This window comes from Candidozyma auris, chromosome 7 (assembly GCF_003013715.1).
Source record: "Candidozyma auris chromosome 7, complete sequence".
NCBI classification, from domain to species: domain Eukaryota; kingdom Fungi; phylum Ascomycota; class Pichiomycetes; order Serinales; family Metschnikowiaceae; genus Candidozyma; species Candidozyma auris.
Window position 1 is genome coordinate 389,830 of NC_072818.1, and position 16,589 is coordinate 406,418.

The 16,589-nt window shown below is 47.3% G+C and overlaps 8 protein-coding genes across 8 annotated transcripts; 4 read left to right on the forward strand and 4 right to left on the reverse strand. All coding sequences in view use genetic code 12, as the record gives it.

Moving 5' to 3' along the window:
* Window positions 1-470: 470 nt before the first annotated feature.
* Window positions 471-1,526, reverse strand: CJI96_0005293 (mitochondrial 54S ribosomal protein mL38; the record flags this gene model as incomplete). Its single annotated transcript, XM_029036293.2, has 1 exon — window positions 471-1,526. One exon carries the CDS (start codon window positions 1,524-1,526, stop codon window positions 471-473), a length of 1,056 nt encoding a protein of 351 aa, XP_028889184.1.
* A 1,279-nt stretch (window positions 1,527-2,805) lies between these two features.
* On the forward strand, window positions 2,806-5,892 carry CJI96_0005294 (uncharacterized protein; the record flags this gene model as incomplete). The annotated part of the gene is made up of 1 exon (XM_029036294.2): window positions 2,806-5,892. The coding sequence occupies one exon, from the start codon at window positions 2,806-2,808 to the stop codon at window positions 5,890-5,892; it is 3,087 nt and encodes a 1,028-aa protein (XP_028889185.2).
* A 1,710-nt stretch (window positions 5,893-7,602) lies between these two features.
* CAP4 (Cap4p) lies at window positions 7,603-8,211 on the reverse strand (the record flags this gene model as incomplete). The annotated part of the gene is made up of 1 exon (XM_029036295.2): window positions 7,603-8,211. One exon carries the CDS (start codon window positions 8,209-8,211, stop codon window positions 7,603-7,605), a length of 609 nt encoding a protein of 202 aa, XP_028889186.2.
* A 956-nt stretch (window positions 8,212-9,167) lies between these two features.
* CJI96_0005296 (uncharacterized protein) lies at window positions 9,168-10,901 on the forward strand (the record flags this gene model as incomplete). The annotated part of the gene is made up of 1 exon (XM_029036296.2): window positions 9,168-10,901. One exon carries the CDS (start codon window positions 9,168-9,170, stop codon window positions 10,899-10,901), a length of 1,734 nt encoding a protein of 577 aa, XP_028889187.2.
* A 588-nt stretch (window positions 10,902-11,489) lies between these two features.
* Window positions 11,490-12,159, forward strand: COX6 (cytochrome c oxidase subunit VI; the record flags this gene model as incomplete). The annotated part of the gene is made up of 2 exons (XM_029036297.2): window positions 11,490-11,647; window positions 11,877-12,159. The coding sequence occupies 2 exons, from the start codon at window positions 11,490-11,492 to the stop codon at window positions 12,157-12,159; spliced, it is 441 nt and encodes a 146-aa protein (XP_028889188.1).
* Window positions 12,160-12,832: 673 nt separating this feature from the next.
* CJI96_0005298 (uncharacterized protein) lies at window positions 12,833-13,897 on the forward strand (the record flags this gene model as incomplete). The annotated part of the gene is made up of 1 exon (XM_029036298.2): window positions 12,833-13,897. One exon carries the CDS (start codon window positions 12,833-12,835, stop codon window positions 13,895-13,897), a length of 1,065 nt encoding a protein of 354 aa, XP_028889189.2.
* A 26-nt stretch (window positions 13,898-13,923) lies between these two features.
* On the reverse strand, window positions 13,924-15,096 carry CJI96_0005299 (uncharacterized protein; the record flags this gene model as incomplete). Its single annotated transcript, XM_029036299.2, has 1 exon — window positions 13,924-15,096. The coding sequence occupies one exon, from the start codon at window positions 15,094-15,096 to the stop codon at window positions 13,924-13,926; it is 1,173 nt and encodes a 390-aa protein (XP_028889190.1).
* Window positions 15,097-15,240: 144 nt separating this feature from the next.
* PGA33 (Pga33p) lies at window positions 15,241-16,101 on the reverse strand (the record flags this gene model as incomplete). Its single annotated transcript, XM_029036300.2, has 1 exon — window positions 15,241-16,101. One exon carries the CDS (start codon window positions 16,099-16,101, stop codon window positions 15,241-15,243), a length of 861 nt encoding a protein of 286 aa, XP_028889191.2.
* Between the last annotated feature and the right edge of the window lie 488 nt (window positions 16,102-16,589).

A 16,589-nucleotide genomic window follows, 5' to 3' on the forward strand; every position in this document is an offset into this window, starting at 1 on the left:
AGGAATGTATGGACAGCCAACTGCCAGCTTGGGGAATAAGGATACACTAATCGAGGACAGTAGAGAAAATTAGATTAGAATTCGAGGGACACATGTACAACTATGCTACTATACATGGATGATACTTTTTTGGAATAGTTGGAAAGGTCGCCTGAGCTCTCCATTGGAATCTTGTATGTACTTGAGAATTTGGTCAAAATTTGCCTTATATTCAAACATCATTTCCTAATCTATAGCTGTCGTATTGCTAACCCCAGATGCAATGATCAGCAAGTGAATAATGGCTATTGAGGTAAATGAAATAGCGCAACAAAGGAGAAGATCTTTTCATTCTCGACCATAATTCCTTCTATTTTAAGAAGGGTTGTAGCCAGAATATATCAAATACTGGCAGCTTCAAAAGCATAACCGTTATACATCATCATGGTTCTCTTTATACATTGAGCATTTCAATGCTCCAAACACGCTATTTACACAAGTGGCTTGTTGCCTCTAACTCTCCTAAACACACGACCCTTTGGAAGACCGAAGCGTTCTCTTGTCTCGTTGACAGATCTGTCGAAGACTTGTCTCCACACATGAGCGCCAACAGCGGTAAGACCATTATCAGCAGCGAACTTTCTGATGTCAAACTTGTCTGGGTTGAATGACAAGTTGTCGAGTTTCTTAGATTGTCTAAACACCCATAAACAAGCTCTTTGTTTCTGAGCGTTCTTCTCTGGAACGAGTGGTGTGTACTGGTGGAAAATGTACTCCGGGTTCGACAAAAGCTTGGCGGGCAGAATCAAGTTGTCTGTGTATGTCAAAGGCACGTTGTGCAAACCGTAGTTGAGAGAAGTCTTGAAAGAGTTTCTCTTTAAGTCTGGAGTGTCTGGGTTGATAAGCACAGCAGTGTAGAGACCCAAATCGTAGTCAGAGGTATCGAACTCCTGGACTTTTATGGTAGGTGGCACCGAAACAGCAAACGCTGGCAACACCGTACCTGGCTCAATGTCTCCAACGAACTCACTGCGAGTGTTGTGTCCAAATTTCACCTTGACATCAGCCTTAGGGTCTAATGTGGGCATAGTATCAGGGATAACATGTAGGGTCTCCAATCTTTGCATCGTGAGCATGAGGTCGTAACTCCTCCATTTTTCCTCCGCAAGATGTCTGTAAACAGGCAACGACAAATCGTACTTACCCGTTTCGAAGTTGTGCAATACCTCAGGGTTCTCAAGCTCGGCCTTCACGAGAAGTTCGTTATCACCAGTGGTTTCAGCCTTTTTGTATATTCTCTCAGCCTCCTTCTCTAGCAATTCATAAGCCTGCTTGAATGTTGGGTCGATAAGCTCTGGAGAATGGTAGCTTTTTCTGTGAGTTTCAACATGGTACGAGTGAGGACCCTCAGCAGAGATGCCGTTGAAAAGATCGCTTCTGAACTTGTCGTTGTCGATCTTCAACGCCGGCGATCTCTTCTGAAACTCGCTCCAGACGCCCAAAGTTCTTGCTTTGGACGCAAAGCTCCGACTAATTCTTAGACTCATTGGAGGAAAAGATCTGGATTCGGTGGTGGTGTCTGGGTCGTGTTCTTGGGTGTGAGTAGCTGAAAAATTGAGTACTAGATGGTGAGAGTCTCGCACGACCTTTCCAACCGTTGTTGATGTACACTACAATTCCCGAAAAAAAATTGCCTATTCTCTGATTAGGGATTGATCTACTTGAAAGAGAAGAGTTTTAACAATCGTTATGGATATGCATGGGTAACTCGGACAAACGGACCACTCCGCATCTTCTGCTCCCCATCCATCAGACGTGAACAACAGCGTAAACTATGCCAGTACGTTAACCTGATATGAAGATATACGGAAGAACGCTAAAAAAAACCAGAAAAAAAATACGCTTTTGCGTTAAGAATATACCAAAAGAAGTTCATCGAGGAACCTAGAGACAGATGAAATGTTTCTAGCAAGAATAAATTTCGCTTCAAGACTGCTATGACTGCTCAAGTTGTTATTATTAGATTATCTTGAGTCACAAGAAAGCCTGAAAGGACTACAGTCTACGCAAAATTATGAGCTGTGCTTTGGAACGGCCCTAGTACCCTTCTTAAGATTAGCTAGGAACATGCATGAAAACTATACACGAAAAACACTAATGCTTCAATTCGGGTCTCTAAGTGGAAAGGTCTCGACGAAGAGACAGAGTGATACTTAGACAATCACGGCTATACACGAAATTTGTGATGAATTGTTGATCTACGTACAACTATCGCACCTCATGGGGACCACTTTTTCCTAGTGCTCTCTACAGTACATTATGCCTGACAGAATTTTGCAGCCATTAATTCTACACCAAAGCATGGCTTTATGGGTGTCTAGAGAAAGCTGATGTTTAGTACTGACATCTAACTGATAATCTGAGAAAGTTCATGCCAGTTTGAACGGTTGATGGCCAGTAAAAGATATATTATCTAATGCGACGCACTATTGTACAAAGACCTGCTTGGACATAGTCACTCATTTCCCTCGGCGACAAGTGTCTGGAAGGGTCTACGCTGGTACAAATAAGATTTTATTGAGGTAGATTTCCACGCTTGTTTACCAACTACCCACCCAAATCCCGTCCTTCAAGTTTTACTTGTGAGGCATCGACATCAACGGTCGTAGTATCAACACTCTAGATCGTTGATCTGTTAAACAAAAAGAGATATCACTCTTGTTTACCAGAACTCTTGCCTGGTAACCCCAACCTGTGTCACAAGTCAAGGAACTACTCGTTCTTGACTACCTTTCGACACAAGTCTCAACCCCTTCACCAACGAGTATGACGCCTTGCTCTTGGAAACAGCACTTTGGAGCTCCTCCAGGCCTCTCGCAATCGTTCGACAAGAGGCCTGTCGAGTATGAGATTGGCCCCGACGAGGGCAGGGTAGTACCTGGCATTGACAGGCCCTGTGTTCTCTTCGACAGTCCTTCCAAGTTTGAGCACTTTAAAGCTAATTGGAAGCCCATGGATGATGGTCCGCGCTTGGGGATTCTAGGCTTCGTAGTAAAGCTAACCTACGACTGTGTCAAATACTACAGCGGGCCTCACGAGCTCCTCGTGGACCTTAAGTGGCACAAGCACTTCTACAAGCCGCCCCATGTGACCCACTACATGCCCGAGTTGTTCAATCCTCTTGAACCGCTCCCTGATTGCCCGTTTGGCCATGCTCAAGTCAACCAAATGTTCTTTCGGAAATGGTATCAGAACGCTGCACTCCACCACGACTTAGCTGCTCAGCAACGAGCACAAGAGCAGGAGTATTTGAGGGCACAACGAGCCCAGTACGAGGCTGCATGTCATGAGGCCGAGAGGAAAGAAGCTGAGAGGAGAGAAGCCGAGAAGAGAGAAGCTGAGAGGAGAGAAGCCGAGAGGAGAGAAGCTGAGAGGAGACTAGCTGAGAGGCGAGAAGCTGAGGACGATCAGCGTTTAGGCAACGTTGGCGCTGAGATCGCCGCCAACGACGATGACGATGACGATGATGACGACTATGATGACGATGATGGCAGCGACAGCGAGTTGACCGACCTCGATCTCGACGAAGGAGAGATGGCAGAGTTCGACCATGACTTCGACTCCTTCATAAGGCAAGACTCCTTCCTGAGCAAATTGAAGGCATTCGCTCACGACGAAGAGGCGATCGACTTCGACGATTCGTTTGGAGGGCTTGTCGACGACGAAGACTACGCTGAGCTCAAATCTCTACCATCCGCTAGCATGCTCGATAGCTGCTCGCTTTGTCTCGGTCCCATGGACTTTGAGAAACTCGAGCTCTTGGAGTCGAAAACCACGAGCTCTTTGAGGGTCGGGCAGTTGTCGAGGTGTCACTACTTCAGAAGGCTCTTCGAGCTTTTCAAGTGTGTTCTCCAGCACTTGAAGGAGAAGGACTACCTTATGGCGCTTGCGGCTGTGTCGACGAGGTCGGCTATGATCACACCATTGATTACCTCGGTGGTGATCGCTGGACCTCTTGGATTGGAGGAGGTAATCAAGGACATCGTGCCTTTGCCGAGCGACCAATCTCAACCGAATGTCTGCTTGGAGGAAGTAGTCAGCAACTTAGATTTGAGGGATCTCTCTAAGTACATTGCCCGCTACGTGAAGGAGAGGGGCCGTTGTGGCAGCGCTTCGTCGCTCGTTGACAGTGATAACACGGTGGTTTTGGTTCCCGGTGTCGCTATCAGAAAGAGGCTCGTGGAGCATGCGACATCACCAAACGACTTTTGTGTTGACGACGACGATGACGATGACGGCGACAGTGACGACGATGACGACTGGTCCGACGATGATTGGTTTGATGAGGAGATCTACAATAATGGCAGTCAAGCGACGACTCCCTTGGATGTCAAGGAGGAGTCCAAGCCTGATGCCACATTGTCTGACTTGTTGCTGCTCTTGAAGCCCCTTCTTCTTGCAGCCCAACTACGTTCCTCAGAGGCAGCGAAGCCCACAAACAATATGCTGGACTTCGAACCTCTTGGCTGGAACGACGACGACTTCGGCGACGACGACGATTACGCCTCGGAAAGTTCCCATCCTGCTGCAAACGATGGCGACGAGGAGTGTGAACAGGATGTTGAAGATACTATTTCTGACTCTTCTGAGAGCAATAACGAGACTGACTGTGAGGTCTTTACCCCCAATGTTGCCACAGAATTGAGTCCTTCAAAGATTGACATATCTTCACAGGCGCCCTTGGAGGCAGACACCGAGAGCTGGGACGACGACGACTGGGACGACGATAGGCTTGCTGCCGACACAGTGACAACCCCAAAGAGTGATGTTTTTTGCGAGAATAACATCAAGATCGAGGACACGCCTGAAGAGACCTGGGAGACATCTAAGAGGCAAAAAGTTCCCGAGGCGACTAAGGCGGCGCCCTCTCATCCCCAGGGCAATGGTCACTTTAGCAGCAAGACCCCTTCTAAGTCGAAATTGAGAAGACAGAGGAGATCAAGGGCCGCTGCAAGGAAGCAGCAGAAGAGCACACGGCCTTTTGCGACCTCAACAACTGTAGGCCTGCCACAGCTGGTTGAAGGCAGTCCAACCCCCGCCGATAACTGCGCTGATGGTGGGCCCCAAGAGTATGGTGGTCTGGAAGTCTTCACAAGGACGAGTGACACGGATGATCAACACGGTGATGATGATGAGGAGAAGGCGAGAGAGCGGGAGGAAAAGAAGGAAGAGGAGGTGAAAAACGAAGGAGAGACATTGGGGTGCTGTAAGGAGTACCACGGCGATGACGGCGACGGCGATGGCGAAGAGCAATGCCAACAGGACAACGGCGACGGTAACGATGACGGTAATGAAGAAGTGGAGCATGAACATGACGGCGATGAAAGTGACACTGAAGTCGATGAGGAATACTATAACGACAACAACTACAACAACGGCGGCGACGGCGAGTTCGAAGAAGAAGAAACGGTCGATACAGACAAAACCACCACCACCACCATAACTACAACAACTACAACCACAACATCTACAACGACAACAACAACCAAAACCAAAACCACAACCACAACAACTACCACCGAAATTGCAACAACTACAACCGAAACTGCAACTACGGTCACAACGTCTACCACGTCGACCACCACTAAAACGACGAAGACCACAACAACAACCTCCTCGAAATCGCAGACTAAAGCATCATCGACAAATGCAACGAACTGCTCCGCCAGCCCGAAAGCGCTGCGCCAGAGAGATCCTTCGAAACTTTTGAGAGGCCAAAAGCAGACGAGATCTCCTAGGCCACATATTGCTGTCGATGCAACCTTCCCATGCCAGTGCGGAGAATGGACCCCAAGGCTGAAAGAAGTGAACGAGTCCACCCCCACCACTTTCCAGTGTTTGTTTATCGCCTGAGTCATGCGAGTCCAACCACCAAAGACAAACGAAGAAATGATGAAAGAAGTTTATGAAAAGAAATACATATGTGAATTGCTATAAACTTCAATACTGGCTGTGTACAGAGAGCGCTGTAGACCTTGTAGTAAGTTGAGCAGTGGTACCAGGCACACGGGAACATCCGGGCACGAGCAGTCAGTATAGATCTACCATTGCTGCCCTCCAACTGTGCCCATTCACGAACGAGCCATAAATTGCTTTCTGGCCTCTGCTGACTGCTGGAGAGTGGTCCGTTTTGCAGCCACTCGACCATGCGTACCTCTCTCATAGGCAATTCGCACCCATGAAATGTCCAAGCAATACCGTAGGTGCCATCACTAATGGAACCTATGAACTGAAGAATATTATGAACCGAGCAATTTCATGACCAAAAAAAGATCTTCTCAATGCAAATCCAAAGTGTCAAGTGTCAATTCCCCTTCTCCCCCACCCGTCACTATTGCTGCTCAACAACTATCACCGGTGTCTGGAGCTGCCACTGCGAGGCCACGGCGCCAGCGTTGATCGCGGGAAAAAGTCCTGGGGCTACTGGGTTCTCTGGGTCCATGATTTCAAGCAACAAAGAGCACAACCGAAAAATCCCCTCCGCCATGCGACGGGGCCTCCAGCCGTTTTATACTTGACACCTCCAAAGGCACCTTTTCACTGCAAGGAAGAAATGCCGGGCGCCGCTGCAGTACAATCGGGGCCTGAGGGTTTGCACGTTTCGCCTTTTGCAACCGGCGCTAGCGCCCGCGCTGGCGCACTGACTCCTCTGGCGCCGTAACCGGGACCGCTGCCAGTCCCAGTCCCAGTCCCATTCCCAGCAGCGCCAGCAGAGCATGAAGGTTTAAATTTGTCATGACTTCGAATCAACAATGGATAACTGAGAACTTTGATGAAGAAAACGAAAAATATCTCACATCACGTAATTGAAGTGAATTTCGTACTGGCTTCTGAAATACGTTGCGTGGTGAAGATGGGTGGTGGTGATGGGAGCCTCGTAATTGCCCTGGCGGTGGGGCCGGCGGCAGCCACTGGGGCCTGAGCGCTCGCGTGGGCTCTCTGTTAGCAGCAGCGAAGCGTTATCAGTGCGGCGTTTTGTGCGGCAGGATGGGAGCCGGCAGTGGGTGGGCGGAACCCGAGAGCACTTTTGCCTGTCGCACTGGATAAGTGCCTGATGCCGAGGTGGAGGACGAGGCAACGAATTTGGGGGTTCCAAAGGGCAATGGATTTGGGGATCCGGCGCCGGCGGTGGAGCTTGTGACATTGTTAGCTTTGTATTGTTGTTGTTTGAAATCAATACACTATTTACAGAACATAATGTACAGACGTAGTGTGGACATGGCAGAGATGGGGTATCGTTGGGAGCGAAACGGGTCGCCTATTCCGCCTCTTGCGATGCCGAAGTACACACTGATGGATTTCATTTTTGCGTTAGAACAGCGAATTGACTGCAGGCTGCAGAAAATGCTCTTTTGGTTTCTTCATTAACGTATTGAAGTGGGAGCCGACATAAGGGCAGACCCAAGATGCAAAAGTGAAGCCTGTGTCACAAGCGCTAGAAGAGCATTCCTGAGCTTCACATCACCATGCTGTAGTCCTTTTAGTTTTTTGAACTTGTCGCTTGTTAACTTTCTACCTCCTTGTTATTGGTTTAAAATCTCTTCTTGTCACTAGCTACCCTCCTCAATCCTTGTGGTCATTGTTCATATTATGCGTCAACTTCAACAACTCGCTCTGAAGTGCCATCGTGTAGTCCCTAAGCTCTCTGTTTTCCCGTTGTAGATCCTCCACCTTCTTGTGCAACTCCAGCATCTCGGCCACTCGTGCCTCCAACTCCTTCACGTACTTCTCTCGACGCTGCCTGAAAGCTCGCTGAGCGTTTCTGTTCTGCACTGCTCTTTTCGTCGTAGATACCTTCCTCGTCGTGCCCATTAGCGCATCTTCCACAGAGTTGCTTCTGCCAGGAGCTTGCTCTAACCCTGGACTATCCAGAAGGGCAGCAGGAGTCGAATGCACCGTGCTTTTCGGAACAGAAGTCGCTTGTGGCGTTGGAAGCTGATTTGCTGGAGGCAGAATATGCGCTTGGGAGGAACTAGGAGGAACTGACTGCGCTGCGTGTGGTATTGGCGGCGGTTGGTGTTGTTGCTGGGGAGAGGTGCCCGCTGATCTTGCTTGGGGAGTAGTTGGCTGGTGAACAACGAAGTCCAGCTCAGAGGGCCTGAAATTGTGTTCATTGGCACCAGGACGGAAGGAGGTCTCGATTTCGTCTGGTTTCCAGTACGGGGGGTTCATTTCGGAGGAGAAGTTGGTGGTTGCAAAAAAGTGCTTGACCTACTTAGTGTTTATGTAAGACAGGAACGAATCTGACAAAGCAAGTGGGACGCCATCGAGGGCCCACAGTCTTTTGGGTTGCGCACGTCCTTGGTTCACTCAGCCGTCAGAGGTCTGGAAACGAAACAATAGAATAAAGAAAAGAAAAGAATTAAAAGAAAAATAGTCAACTTCTAAGGATATGCGCTAGAAAAAATCATTGAGCTTTCATCTGAAATGCACCTCGATTTCCTATCAAATGATTTCCTGCTGACCGTTGTTTCCCATAACCACCATCACGAGGGAAGGACATTCGCAGCCATTTCTGTTACACTACCGACCTGCAGACAATGCTACAGGCACCCACCACCAATGGCTGCAACAGATGATAGACTGCGCTCAGCTGATAGTCTGAGTGAGAAGAAAGTAGCGTAGAAGGCGAAAGCCAGTATCAGACTATTGAAGCGAGCTATAGAGATTGAAAAAATATTAGTATAAGTCATTTATCCAATATCCTGAACTTGTATTGTTGTACGAATTCTAAAAAAGCGTGAAAAGAAGATGCGCAGCGACATGCCTGAACCCTGCAAGGCTCCCATAACCACAATATCCTGGGGTGGTGGTTTTGTACCCGATATGTCAAAACCCGGATGATATAAAGGGAGATGGGGTAATCCAAAAAGCTCCAACTACTTTCTTTTGTTTTTTTTTTTATCTTCTATAACAAAATTTTCTTCGGTTTTCCTGCGGCTATCTCGTAAGGTTCCATTCCGACTTTATACTGCCGTAATTTTCCTGTCCTGTCTTACCACCTCGTTCCAGGCCTTGGCTGAGAGTATATAAAACAGCGAGATCCTGGCAAGTAAAGGAAAGGAAAAACAAGAGAATTTTTTTTGAACGTTTCCTTCAAGTCTCTCGAGACTACCCAACTTCTCCTGATGAACTCAGTACTCGAATTCTCCTCAGCTGGGGAAAGACGACAGTCTTCCTTCTTCCCCAGCACTGGAAACGGTGCTCAAGCTCACTTTGATGTGTTTCTGTCGCCAAATAGCCACAATGTTTTCGAGAATGCGGACAACTATTTCGAAAACGAAAAGTACCACGCTGGGCTCCAGCTGCCTCGGAATTTTTCCTTTGACAGCGTCTTCGGCGCTTCAATTGCGCCCCATAGCGGCGCTCCCGGATTGTTTGACCATCACGGTGAAACGGGCCGTGCTGCTCCGTCGATCTTGTCGCCAGACGTGAAAATGTCGTCCAATTTGCTTGACACTCCTTTCCACGACTCGTTCACGGCACCCTTCTCAACTACAGTAACGCCCAGATCGTCAGTTGCACCGAAAGAGTTGCCTGATGCTTTAAACCTTCGCAACAGGGACTTCATTCGTGAGCACTTTAGTAGAGACCAGGTGAACAGAGAATATACTTTCAGGGACCCCAGTCCTCTTGGAGGACGCTCGTCGTTTTCTCTGGCTGGGTCTTTGGGCCTGATGGACGTGAACAAGCTCAATCAGCTGATGCACAGCTTGTACTTGGGAGACCTCTTTAAAGACTCAGCGGATCCAGTCGTTCCAAAGAGATCGTCAATCTGGGGGTCTGCTGGAAGCCGAATCTTGCCTCAGAATCAGCAGACCCAAATTTATCTGCAACAGGCAAGCACCTACCCGAACACACAGCTCCAAAACCAACAACACAACAACCAACAACATCACCAGTTTCAAAAGCAGCAGCAGCAGACTCAGCCATACTTGAATCAGCAATATCATACTCCGAGCTTTCTAAACGAGGGCTACCAAAACCAAGGTCACCAGATTCTCCTGAACCAACGTACTCAAAGCTTTCAGAGCCATCAAGGACAGCAGATTCCCAATAATTTGCAGAACTACGGCCATAGGCAAAGCTTCGGCAACTTCAATGGCAACTTCAATAGCAACTTCAATAGCAACGTTAATGTGAGCCCACCAATGTCTTTGGAGTCCATACATGCTGTGCCACCGACTTCAAGACAGAGGCACCCTTCGTACAAGTTGCCCCCTACGATGCCAGAGTATCTGGTGCCTGCTGTGTCTGCAGTAGACAGATCGAAGCGCAATTTCTATTCAGAGAAGCTTCACACTCCTACTTTTGTTCCGACAGATCACAAACCACAGTCTTTGACGAACGCTGAACATCCAGTTGAACAAGCAGAGAAGCGCCCTGCAAGCAGAAAGCCTCTGGAAAGCTCGGTGAAGAATACGAACAAAAGAAAAAAACCAACGTTATCGGCAGAGATCGTCGTGAACTTCGGAAACCTTGAGAAGCAGCCCTTGTCCGCCATTCCTGAGGTGAGCTTAAGCCGCAACAATTGCTTGGGCAAGGAGTGTAGTAGGTATATTCTTGAAAGTTGCTCCCTTAAGGACTATCCTGAGGACTTCTGCTCTACATTCTACAAGAGAAACAAGCACGGTTACATGTTCATCCGGGAGCTGTCGAACTCGCTTAAGGTGAACAACAGCGGGCCCAAATCGTGGGTGACGATCAAGGTGAAGTTGGGAGCTTCAGAGCAACAAAAGTTGAAGGTGGATGTGAAAAGACTCCCTGTGTGGAAACCCATTAACCTCAACCAGCCCAACACTCTGAGAAAGGCAATCAAGAGACGCAAGCCGCTCAAGAAACCAATGAACCGCAGGCGGTGAAAAAAATAAAAGATGACAATCCCATAAAAACGTTTTATTTGGATAGGATATTTATATAATTTGGCATTTCAGATACAGGTATAATTATGTTGACATTGTGTGAAGCTATGGTGTAGAGTCAATTAGAGAATATGGTCTAGTGTGAGCCAAAGTTAGCAAGGTCTGTGCAGAAATGGGTGCAAAAAATCAGAACACGATAACCAGGAAATTTCAGGTAACACACCCGTACCCCACACACGTACCCTCATCCTGATTGTTCACCTTCTATACAGAAGATGCATTTCGCACCCAAAGAATTGCCAGCATTCTATTGGCTGTAGAGAGAGTAACGCCAGAGTTTAAAAGAATATGGCGGAGATTTTGAATACTTTGCACAAGCTAGATTGTTCATTATCATATCAATGCTTTCGTAGGCCCTAATTTTGCGTTTTGCATTTTTTGCATGGGCAATGGGGTGATATCACGTCCCGGTTTTCCCGTGCCGCGCACGACCATGGTATGATTTTCAAAGCGAACGAAATTACACCTTCACGATATTTCCAAGAGGTTCGCCCCGACACAAACAACTTCCAGAATCTAAAACGGAACATGATCTCTGCTACGCTTCGTTCTGCCTTGAGGGCCAATGTTCCACGCACTGTCGCCAGAAGCGCCAGACCCTCCTTTGCCATGAGCCCTCTCAAGATGACCTCCGTGAGAATGTACTCTGAGCACCACGAGGAGACATTTGAGGAGTTCACCGCCAGGTATGTTCCAAAAATTTGAAGAGCCTTAATACGTGAAGTTGGTGATTTGAACAATTTTAGCCGAATCTTGTGTTCAACCGTACTTTGCTGAACAAGTGCTATAACAGCTGAAAAATCCTTTAGCTAGATATGAGCCTACTTCAGCCGGCTCAGCTAGATTCACTTCAAACTTCAGCACACTTTCATTACCTAATTCACCGTCATTTAATCAACATTATACTAACAGCAGATACGAGAAGGAATTTGAGGAGGCTTACGACTTGTTTGAGGTTCAGAGAATCTTGAACAACTCTTTCTCTTACGATTTGGTTCCAGCACCATCGGTGATCCAGAAGGCCCTTGAGGCTTGCAGAAGGGTCAACGACTACCCTACTGCCGTGAGAACGTTTGAGGCCTTGAAGCACAAGGTGGAGAATAAGGAACAATATCAGGCCTACTTGGATGAGTTGAAGGAGACCAGAGAAGAATTGGGCATCGACTTGAAAGAAGAATTGTATGCTGACGAGGCTTAATTCAGATCCGCTGAAACCCACCTAGAATGAATCAAAGGCGGCGGTGACTATCACCCGCCTATATTAGCATTGTGCAATAGATATAACAAAAATGATCTATTTGTGATTTTCATCACGATGTCCACAATTACAATGGCAGTTGTGATGCGTAAGTTTTGTAAATGTGTCCGTTTGGTTTTCATGGCAAATCCACCAATAGTATTGTTCGCATTATGAGAGGTGAATGCCTGTAGTGATTTTGCTACGAAGATGAAGCGATTGTTTGCGAACATACGTGAGATACTTTGATTCTTTCAAAATAACTGAAAATCGGGGCATAAACGCTTATTCATGGTCACTGGCACGGCCCCTCTACTGATTCTGAACGCTTCTTTATGTCTCACGACCTCTTCAGTTAGCGAGTGCACCAAGAAAACAAGCTCAAGGTGGAAGTTGCAAGATCTTAATTTCCTTAATAGTAATTTAACTAAGTTTAGTATTAATTTTTAAATTTCAGTAGTTTAATAGACTCTAGTAGAATTGCTTTCGAACTCCATCCTGCACATTACATACAACATCAACACTATCACTTACAAAACGCCTTCCGTTCACTATTCGTGCTGTTTCTTCTTTAACTTCAACCGTTTTTTCATCAACGACTCTCAATTCTGCATCTCCACACATTTCTAATCTGATGTTAACATCGTGGTTCAGGGCCCAGATCAATTCTCGTTTCCCACAACAATGTGATCAAGAATCTGCGAAAGTGCCATGTCCAGAGTCCCCCAAGCTTCCTGCTGGAATGAGCCAAGAGGGAATTGGTAAAGACAGAATCATTGAGGGCGATCTGGAGGAAAACGAAGATGTCTCGCTTCTGGATCTTTTCCCTACAAATCCGAGTGTAGCACTCCATCATTTGACGCCTATTTTGCCTGCTGCAGACAATAAGGCAGCTTTAGCATGTGTCATTTCTTTGCAAGCTCTCTTCGGGCTCACACTTTTGTGTCGAAGAATCCCCAAGTTTGGAGAACTGGCTTTCAGGACATACTCCACAATGGCGGCTCGCAAGATTACGGGCCTGCTCTTAGTGACTTCTTCTGCCATTGAAAGTCTTCGATTTCCGCTCCCATATGACCCGTGGGTTGAGGAGGCTCGTGAATGGCGTAACTGGGCCATTCGTAATGGAGACAATCCAAGTTGGTGGTTTGGCGCCATTGAGTGGTATGAGCCAATGTCATACGGCTACTGGATTGAGCTTTTAAGAAGGAGATTAGATAACGAAAGGCTCGCAAAGAAAAGGGAAGCGCGTCTGGAGCAAGATGAAATACGTAAATTTAATATTTCGTTAAACCCAGACGGAACAGGGAAAGATGTTGAGTTCAAGTTTGCGTTGCCTTCTTGGAGCCACCAGCATCAGTTTTATCCAGAGCTCAAGCTTAATAACAGAGCTAATTTTACAGAACTCTTAAACGGCCCATTGAAAGACGTCAATGAGTTGAATAAGGCTGAACGCATTGATGCTGCACTTGAACAAGATATAAAGCAGAAGAAGGAGAAAGGGGCCTCCGAGTTCGACTTCGACGAACCAGAAATGATCCATCTTCCTGTAGGCATTACAAAGAAAAAATGGGAGTCTGACGATAACTTGTTCACTCTGGCATGGACTCGCTGTGAGCCTTGGTGGGAGTTAGCACAAGGATTGAGCATGGAGGTCAGACTAGTACCTAGCAGCAAGAATGTTGTGATCAGCGATGAATAAGGTATCTTTGGCGTTGTCTATTCTATTTACACCTGCTGTTGAGGAGGCTGCTGAGGGGGCTCGATAAGCTCCTCGGCCCATTTGAGATTCTTTTGATCTCCCGCTCCCACTTGCGGCCTACGGAGTTTCTCCAAATGCATTCTCCAAATGATTTCTGCTGGATCCTGGTCAGGCTCGACCCACTCAAAGCCATCACCTCCGCTCATCCAGTAAGCTTGCATCTTCAAATCCTCAATGTTGTCCTTGGGCTCGAGCAAACGAACTTTCTTTCCATCGCGATTGTACTTTGCAACTGGATTCCGACCTGTATCGAGAGAATCATCCTTTCTGCAAAGCTCTTGTATAAGACTGGGCGTATTTTCAAGGCCACCGTTGAGCCATAAGTCTGCTTGCATGATCCTGGCACACATGTTCATCTCATCTGCATGCTTATACCAATGGGTATAGAACGTGCCTTTTTGCCAGGTCAAAAAATCGCCGCCAGCAGCACTCTTTTGACGGCCGAACTTGACGATGGTAACAAAGAAACTCGAATTCAATATATAGGTCAATATCATAGCATTAAGTGAACTCAAGTGTTTCCAAGTAGAAGAGAGCCAACCCCACTCAATGACCTGGTTTACTCCAACTTTCGAAAAAAAAGTAACAGCTATAGCTGTGGCTGCAAGCTTGTAGATGCCCTTCCGCATCTGTGAATCCTTCTGGGAAATGTAATTAGGGTGTCCTGTAGTTATATCAGTGATTTTCAAGGCATTCTGAAGGTCCCCGTCGAGCAAACTGTGACGAAATGGAATTAAAGCGGTTTCCCTGTCAACAGTTGCTTTTGGATTCCTCTCATAATAGTTTTGAAGAATTGAAACAGACCATTTGGGAGGAAGTTTTAGAAGTAGTATTTTGCGCAAAAGGTCTGAGGAGAAGTCAACTTTCTCATCTAGCAAAATGTGAGAAATCTCTTCCGAGAGCTTTTTGTTCACAGGATCTGTCTCGAATTTGTCACTTTCGTGAACTGAGCTTTGAAAGTCTCTCAAGGCAGTCAATGCATTTAGAACATTTTCTTCAGATGGAGACTTCCTAAGATGCTGTTCTATCTTTGAAGCAAGGTCCGTGAAGGATGTTGGATAAAGAAATGGATTATTATGGAGACGGGATGAAATGCTCAAAGGCCTCAAGGGCAAAAGACCCAATCTCGGGAGAAGCATTAGGGAGGCTAGAGAAGATGGTAGAGACGGCTGTAAGCTACCTAGGGCGCCTTTGATATCGCAGCGGGACTATCTGCAGTACGTCTACAACTTGCAACCAAGGAGTACAAGAAAACCGAGCGTATATTAACAAAAGTCAAGCTTTTAGATAGCATATCCGAGCAAAAAGAGGCCAGACGCAAGCCAAGAGAGCTGGGCGCCCGAGAAAGCGAGTGAGGGGGCTCCAGCAGCGAAGGAAGTGGAGGAGCTCGAGCCTGATCCAGACGATGATCCAGATCCAGAGGCCTTTGGCGTGGCAGCAGCAGCCTGGGCTGGTTGAGAGGTTCTGGGTCTGTACGTGGTGATATAAGAGAGACCCGGAGGTGGAGGAGCCTGGGTTGCTCTGTCGGATCCAGTAGGGTCTGGAGGACCTGCATTACTAGTAACGGCAGCAGCTGGAGCGGTAGTAGGCGTGATAGTGCCTGTTTCAGCAGTTTGTGCAGCAGACCAAGCAACGAGGTCGGCTGAGTTCATGGTGTTGGTGATTTTCCAGACGGACAACTGGGAAGCGTTCATGGTGGAGGTATTGTCTGTTTTTGTTTTCGTTCCAGTGCCAGTAGTTGTTGGCGTAGTAGCCGCACCAGCAGCTGGAGTGGTGGCGGTAGTTGGGGTAGTAGCCTCTTTGGGTGTTGTGGCCGTTGTTGGCGTAGTGGCCGTGCCGGTTGTAGCAGTTCCTGTTGTAGCGGTGCCAGTTGTAGCGGTGCCAGTTGTAGCGGTGCCGGTTGTAGCGGTGCCGGTTGTAGCAGTATTGGTCGTTGGCGTTGTGGCTCCAGCAGCAGGGGTCGTAGCAGCCGTATCAGTCAAAGCAGCAGCCGTTGTAGGTGTATTGGTGGTTGCTGTAAGCACTTGAATTCCAGCTGGAGGCGCTGTAGTCTCTGTTGTTCTTTGGTTTCCGTTACCGATGGGAGCGATCCCCGGGTCAGCGGCCATTGCGGCAGCGATGTAAAGAATCCAGAGCATACTCATTTTTTGGTGATCTATCAGGAGTAGATAGCGAATGAACTAGATGTGTGTACTAGATAGTTGATGAGAGGAAGTTTAGGGATCGAAGAAGAACGAAAAGCCCGTTTGGCTTAAGGGCCGCGCCACGAGGCTTGGATCACGTGATACGACAGAGTGGGGCCGATTCCCAGTGTTCCAGACCTTCAAAGTGGTAGTGAAAATAAAATCAGTTTTAGTTTGTGTTTTGAGTTCCAAGTTATTTTGGTGTCTTGTAGAATCACCTCTGGTGTCCATTTTTTGTGTAAATTGTGCGTGGAGGTTGTTGATTCGTAGGCCGCATACGATGCATCTACTCGTGTTTTGGGGGCTTGAATCGCGCCGCTTAAAAAGCAGGCTATTTACTGGAGGGAGCTTTTGGAGCAGTGAAAATGAAGAGAGAATGATTCACCAAACTTTTCTTGATTGTCGATGATTCAATCATTTGGGAGAAACTTCTGGACATATATACTGTA